General features: G+C 47.7%; 1 protein-coding gene and 1 pseudogene across 1 annotated transcript; both read right to left on the bottom strand.

The window, feature by feature from the left end:
• Window positions 1–18: 18 nt before the first annotated feature.
• Window positions 19–876, bottom strand: LOC147468343 (long-chain-fatty-acid--CoA ligase 4 pseudogene; annotated as a pseudogene).
• Window positions 877–903: 27 nt separating this feature from the next.
• Window positions 904–2,414, bottom strand: LOC122254009 (long-chain-fatty-acid--CoA ligase 4). The gene has a single exon (XM_086554500.1). The coding sequence runs from the start codon at window positions 2,047–2,049 to the stop codon at window positions 904–906; it is 1,146 nt and encodes a 381-aa protein (XP_086410626.1). The 5' UTR covers window positions 2,050–2,414.
• Window positions 2,415–7,326: the final 4,912 nt, after the last annotated feature.

Below are 7,326 nucleotides of genomic sequence, written 5' to 3' on the forward strand. Positions count from 1 at the left end.
CGAACATATAAACAATGATTTTTTTTACTTTTTAATGATGGGATTATTTTTATCAATATTCCTGTAGAGGTTATTGATTTGCGTTTCGAAATGTGCCACGAGTGCTTGTCTCCTGAGCTTCATTGCTGCCGTAACGAGTCCCGATTCGGGTGTCCAGGGCTCGGGGCTGAGGTACAGACCCAAAGGAAGTTCCCTAAGACCAAATTCATGGTCTCTACCAAAGTCCAGTAGTTCTTGGAACAAGGCACTCACGATGGAGGGATTTATGCACAGGTCTTCGAAGCTAATGTCGTTTGGCAGATCGAATTTCTTGGCCAGCTTCCTAAGGTAGTTCTCGTTAGGCACAGCGATGCAGATGCAGCCGGTCTTGCCAGGCTTTGCGTATGCAAAGATGTTTTCAATTCCAGGATGCGCCTTTAGCTTGGTCTCAATGTTGCCCAGGGAGATGTACTCGCCGTTAATCAGCTTCACCAGGTCCTTCTTGCGGTCGATGATGCGGATGACCCCCTTGTCGGTGATCTCTGCGATGTCGCCAGTGATGAACCACCAGAGGCCGTCTTCCTCGATGAACGATTCGGCAGTCTTCTCGGGCATGTTGAAGTAGCCCTAGGAGACGCAATCGCCTGCCACGAGGACCTCGCCTCGAGGGTAGGGCTTGTCAGTGGTGAAGTAGCCTCCCTCTTCCCAGTCAATTAGCCGTAAGTAGACGCCGAAGTTAGGGCCACCGCACAACCCCGTACGCCTGTCGTAGGGGCTGGTGCCCGTCACGCAGGCAGTCGTCTCAGTGGCGCCATAGCCAATCTGCACTTAACAGCCGAAAATTGTTCTGAAAAGGATTTGCGTATCGGTAGACAGCAGTGCTCCACCGCAAACAACCAGGCGCAGGCTACCGCCCAGTTGCTCCTAGGCGTATTTGAACACCAGCGCGCTCAGCATGTTATTGACGAATCTCGGCGTAGTTTCACGCCTCCCGATTGACAGAGCAGCTTGGAAGATCTTCTGTTTGAAGAATCCCCGCTCAATTGAAGCCTGATTGACGCTTGTGATAATTCGATTAAGAACAAGAGGCACGGCATTCATGTACGTAGGCATGGCTACCTGAGCATCACCGAGCGTGCCCTCCTTAATCATCGGGCTTTTACCGGTCATGGTTTTCATCGATCCGAAATAAATGGCCACGCCCATGGCTAGGAGGCCGAACTCAGTAGTAAATTCGTACACGTGAGCGACTGGAAGAAAGGCAAGGTAGCGATCACCGAGGCCGAAACTAACCTTCATACAGAACGACATGACGGAATACACGATATTATGGTGAGAAAGCAGCACGCCCTTCGGACGGCCACTCGAACCACTGGTGTACATGATCACGGCTAGATCTTCGGTTTTCGGCTTCTTCAATGAACCCCTGCAAGTCTCCCCAATCCTTAGGACGTGCTGGAATGGTGTTACGTGAAGGTACTTGAATTCATCAGGGACTGTGCCGGCGCCCTCAAGCTGATCTTCCATCACAACTAACTGCTTGATGTTAGGCAACTCAGGCAGAACCTTCCAAACGCGGGGGAGAAGCTCGTACGACGTGATAAGCAAGTTCACCCCAACTTCCTGCAAAGAAGTAACAATGTTGCTGTTGGAAAGAGTTGTGTACACGGTCACAACTACCAGACCTTGGTAGAAACATCCCAGGGCCGCAATAATCCAATCGGCCCGAGTTTCCGCGAAGAAAGCAACTTTGTCGTGTTTGCCTCTTCTGATCGCGTTGAGACCGCGGCTGAATTTAACGACCATCTCCTGCGTCTCACGGTACGTGAGGAACGAGTATCCACCGAGAGTGAGTTTCTCTGTCAATTTGCCGTTCTCTTCAATGACCGTTCGCTCCAGGAGCTCCCGCGTCCCGAGGCATTCGGCAGAGCCGTACTTTTCAGCAGATAACTCGAGTATGCTCGGAATTGTCATGGCGGTGTTAGCTTCTAAAGCCGCAAGGAAGTCAATGGCGGGCTGGTTCCCTGGTCTGGGCATAACCCAGTGACCTTGCTCGTTGAGAACACCCATGACTGAGCCGGACAACGGCAGCGAACTTGGCTTAGTATCCCGGAGTTCCTGAGAAGTAGTCTGACGCAAAGTATTACTTTGTTACGCCGACAGCGTACGCGACTTACTAACCTGGACGTCCTGAGGAGAAGCCCTGCGCAAAGCAAAGACTCCTTAAAATCCAAAGCGCCAAAGAAGGTACAGGATCAGGGAGACAGTCACCAGGGAAAGTGACATTCCCAATGAGTAGTACGGTTCCTCGATGATACGTTTAGCCAACAGGATGAAACAGTTACATGGATGAGGATTCTCCTCAAATGTCTATGTGACTGTGACTAAAAAATCGAGATAAATGTTTATCAAACAATTAAGAACAAACATTTCTAAGTTGTAAAATACTATAAAATTAATATCTTAGATACGGGACCTGTTTGTGGGTGTGGGGTGGGGGAACGGGAACTGGGGGTGGGGGATCGGGTGGGGGTGGGGGAACGGGAACTGGGGGTGGGGGTGGGGGATCGGGTGGGGGTGGGGGAACGGGAACTGGGGGTGGGGGATCGGGTGGGGGTGGGGGAACGGGAACTGGGGGTGGGGGATCGGGTGGGGGTGGGGGAACGGGAACTGGGGGTGGGGGTGGGGGTGGGGGAGCGGGTGGGGGTGGGGGGACGGGAACTTGGGGATAGGGGGGGGGGATCCGGGTGGGGGTGGGGGTGGGGGAAACGGGGAAACTGGGGGTGGGGATCGGGGTGGGGAAAACGGGTGGAGGGACCTGGGGGAACTGGGGGTGAGGGGTGGGGGGAACGGGGTGGTGGGAACGAAACTGGGGGTGGGGGTGGGGGTGGGGGATCGGGAGAGGTTGGTGGGGGTGGAGAACGGGAAACAGGGGTGGGGGATCGGGGTGGGGGTGGGGGAAAGGAAAACTGTGGTGGGGTGGGAAAACGGGAACCGTATGGTGGGTTGGGGGTGGGGTGGGGATCGGTGGGGGGTGGGTGGGGAATCGGTGTGGGGGGGAGGATTCTTCACCGTGGCAGTGGAAGCGAGAACAAAATTCATGCAATGAATGTGTGTGTGGTCTACGTGTGGTGTGTGCGTTGTGTGTGTGGTGTGTTTGTGGTGTGTGTGCGTTGTGTGTGTGCGTTGTGTGTGTGCGTTGTGTGTGTGCATTGTGTGTGTGGTGTGAGTGTAGGTATTTCTGCGTGTATTTTTTGGCTATTTTCCGTATCCAATTTTTAATATAATATATATTACTTGATTTATCTGATTGATAGATGCGTGACTCGCGGTTACTTGTGTGTGTGTTTTTGCGTGTGTGTGCTTGTATGTATGTGCATGTGTGTGTGTGTGTGTGTGCCTGTACGTGTGTGTGTGTTTGTGTGTGTGTTTGTGCTTGTGTATATAAAGTGTGATGTCGGGATCTGTTGTGTGATTTTGTATGGCTTGTTGTCCCTATATGTGTATGTATGTATTCATGCGTCTTGGGTATAGTTGCCAGTGTTCCCACTTATACATGTATTTGTTTGTGTGTTTGTCAGTGTATTTGTGTGTGCTTGTTTGGGTGTGTGCAGGTATGTATGTATATATGTGTGTGCGTGTGTGTGCATGTGTATGTGTGTATGCTTATGTGTGTGTGTATGGTGTGTGTGTTTGCTTGTGTGTGTATCTGAGCTTGTGTGCGTGTGTGCATGTGTGTGTGCTTGTATATGTGTGTATGCTTATGTGTGTGTGTATGGTGTGTGTGTGTGCTTGTGTGTGTATCTGAGCTTGTGTGTGTGTGTGTGGATGTGTGTGTGCTTGTGTGTGTGTACATGTATATGTGTGTATGCTTATGTGTGTGTATACATGTATATGTGTGTATGCTTATGTGTGTGTGTATGGTGTGTGTGTGTGCTTGTCTGTGTATCTGAGCTTGTGTGTGTGTGTGCATGTGTGTGTACTTGTGTGTGTGTGTGTGCATTTGTGTGTGCATGTGTGTGTGTGCTTGTGTGTGTGTGCTTGTCATCGTGCGGTGGCTTGGTTGGAGGAAAACCAAGAGTGATCCCGGACATAGAATTATCCTATCTCCCGAATTCACACCTCTTTAATCCTAGATTTATAGAGAATATAGAGAAAATCATATATTTATTGATTAGCTGACAAATACAAACATGGAGGTCTAAGAAAAGATATACGCTACTACTACTAATACTGTGTGTGTGTGCTTGTGTGTGTGTGTATTTGTGTGTGTGTGTGTGTGTGTGCTTGTGTGTGTGTGCTTGTGTGTATGTGTACTTGTGTGTGTGTGTGCTTGTGTGTATGTGTGTACTTGTATGTGTGTGTATGTGTGTTTGTGTGCTTGTGTGTGTGTGTACTTGTGTGTGTGTGTGTGCTTGTGTGTGTGTGCTTGTCTGTGTGTGTGTGTACTTGTGTGTGTGTGTACTTGTGTGTGTGTGTGTGCTTGTGTGTGTATGTGTGCTTGTGTGTGTGTGCTTGTGTGTATGTGTACTTATGTGTATGTGTGTGCTTGTGTGTGTGTGCTTATCTGTGTGTGTGTGTTTGTCTGTGTGTGTGCTTTTGTGTGTGTCTGCTTGTGTGTGTATACTTGTGTGTGTGCTTGTGTGTGTGTGTGTGCTTGTGTGTGTATGTGTACTTGTGTGTGTATGTGTGCTTGTGTGTGTGTGCTTGTCTGTGTGTGTGTTTGTGCTTGTGTGTGTGTGTACTTGTGCGTGTATGTGTGCTTGTGTATGTGTGCTTATGTGTGTGTGTGTGCTTGTGTGTGTGTGTGTTTGTGTGTGTGTGTACTTGTGTGTGTATGTGTGCTTGTGTGTGTGCTTGTGTGTATGGACTTGCGTTTGTGTGCTTATGTATGTGTGTGCTTGTGTGTTTGTGCTTGTGTGTGTGTTTGTGCGTGTGTGCCTGTGTGTGTGTGAATGTGTGTGTGCTTATGTGTGTGCCTTTGCGTGTGTGTATTTGGGTGTGTGTGTGTGCGTGCTTGTGTGTGTGTGCTTGTGTGTGTGCATGTGTGCTTGAGTGTGTGTTTGTGTGCGTATGCCCGTGTGTGTGTGCTTGTGTGTGTATGCTTGTGTGCGCTTGTATGTGAGTTCATGTGTGTTCATGTGTGTGCCTGTGCGTTTGTGTGTGTGTGTGCTTGTGTGTGTGCATGTGTGTGTGCGTGTTTGTGTGTGTGTTTGTGTATGTGCTTGTGTGTGCATGTGTGCTTGTGTGTGTGTTTGTGTGTGTATGCTTGTGTTGTGTTTATGATTGTGTGTGTGTGTGTTTGTGTGTGTGTTTGTGCGTGTGTGTGCTTGTATGTGTGTGTATGTGTGGTGGGAGTGTGTGTGCCTGTGCGTGTGTGTGTGCTTGTGTGTATGTGCTTGTGTGTGTGTGCTTGTGTGTGTGTGCTTGTGTGTATGTGCTTGTGTGTGTGTGCTTGTGTGTATGTGCTTGTGTGTGTGTGCTTGTGTGTGTGTGCTTGTGTGTGTGTGCTTGTGTGTGTGCTTGTGTGTGTGCTTGTGTGTGTGCTTGTGTGTGTGCATGTGTGTGTGCTTGTGTGTGTGTGTGCTTGTGTGTGTGTTTTCTGTGTGTGTGCTTGTGTGTGTTTATGTGTGTGTGCTTGTGTGTGTTTGTGTGTGTGTATACTAGTGTGTGTGTATGTGTGAGTGTGTGTGTGTTTGTGCGTGTGTGTGTGCTTGTGTGTGTGTGTGCTTGTGTGTGTGTGTGTGGTTGTGTGTGTGTGCTTGTGTGTGTGTGCATGTATGCGTGTGTGTATGCTTGTGTGTGGGTGTGCTTATGCGTGTGTATGTGCTTGTGTGTGCGTGCTTGTGTTTGTATGTGTGCTTGTGTGTGTATGTGTGCATGTGTTTGTATGTGTGCTTGTGTGTGTATGTGTGCATGTGTTTGTATGTGTGCTTGTGTGTGTATGTGTGCTTGTGTGCCTGTTTCTGTGTGTGTATTTGTGTGTGTGTGCGTGTGCTTGTATGTGTGTGCTTGTATGTACTTGTGTGTGTGCTTGTGTGTGTGTTTTTGCGCGTGTGTGCTTGCATATATGAGCATGTGTGTCTGCCTGTACATGTGTGTGTGTGTGTGTGTGCCTGTATGTGTGTGTGTGTTTGTGCTTGTGTATAAGTGTATGTGGATCTGTGTGTGCATTTAGCTATGTGCTTGTGTGATCTCTATATGTGTATGTATGTATTCATGCGTCTTGGGTATAGTTGCCAGTGTTCCCACTTATACATGTATTTGTTTGTGTGTTTGTCAGTGTATTTGTGTGTGTGCGGGTATTTTTTTTTATATGTATATATATATATATATATATATATATCTATATATATTTTATATATTACATATATATATATATATATATATATATATATATATATATATATATATATATATATATATATATATATATATATATGTATATATACATATATATGTGTGTGTGTGTTTGTGCGTGTGTGTGTGCATGTATGTGTGTGTGTATGCTTCTGTGTGTGTGTGCATGTATGTGTGTGTGTGTGTTTGTGCGTGTATGTGTGTTTGTGTGTGTTTGTGCGTGTGTGTGCTTGTGTGTTTGGGCATGTATGTGTGTGTATGATTCTGTGTGTGTGTGTGCTTGTTTGTGTGTGTGCTTGTGCGTGAGTATATGTTTGTATCTGTGTGCTTGTGTGTGTATGTGTGCTTGTGTGTGTATCTGATCTTGTGTGTGTGTGCGGTTGTGTGTGTGTGCTTGTTTGTGTGTGCTTATATGTGTGTGCTTGTGTTCGTGTGCTTGTGTGTGTGTTTGTGCGTGTTTGTGCTTGTATATGTGTGTATGTGTGTGAGTGTGTGTGCCTGTGCATGTGTGTGCTTGTGCGTGTGCTTTTGTGTTTTTGTGTGTGCATGTGTGTGCTTTTGTGTATATGCGTGTGCTTGTGTGTATGTCTGCTTGTGTGTGTTTGTGTATGTGTGCTTTGTGTGTGTGTGTCAGAACAATCATGAGTTTGGCACCAGCCAACTAAAACAAAAACTAACAAACATGCCTTTGTAAACTAAATAATAAGCACGAGGGGCAAAAAAACCCCCTACATACCCCACCAGGGGACATCCACCCCACCCCGAAATGTAAATGAAGTTAACCAACCTTGAAATAGGTTGAAGAAGAGATCAGGTGTTGGTGTTTTGGCGGTGTGGGTGGGGGGGAGGGAGGGGAGGGCGTTACTATATCAAGGAAGGGGAGAAAAGGCGAGAGAGAGAGAGAGAGAAAAAAAAAGAGAGAGAGAGAGAGAGAGAGAGAGAGAGAGAGAGAGAGAGAGAGAGAGAGAGAGAGAGAGAGAGAGAAAG

The sequence above is a fragment of the Penaeus japonicus genome, unplaced genomic scaffold, assembly GCF_977035675.1.
Source record: "Penaeus japonicus unplaced genomic scaffold, GWHDUDI00000001_assembly GWHDUDI00000029, whole genome shotgun sequence".
In the NCBI taxonomy this organism is placed as follows: domain Eukaryota; kingdom Metazoa; phylum Arthropoda; class Malacostraca; order Decapoda; family Penaeidae; genus Penaeus; species Penaeus japonicus.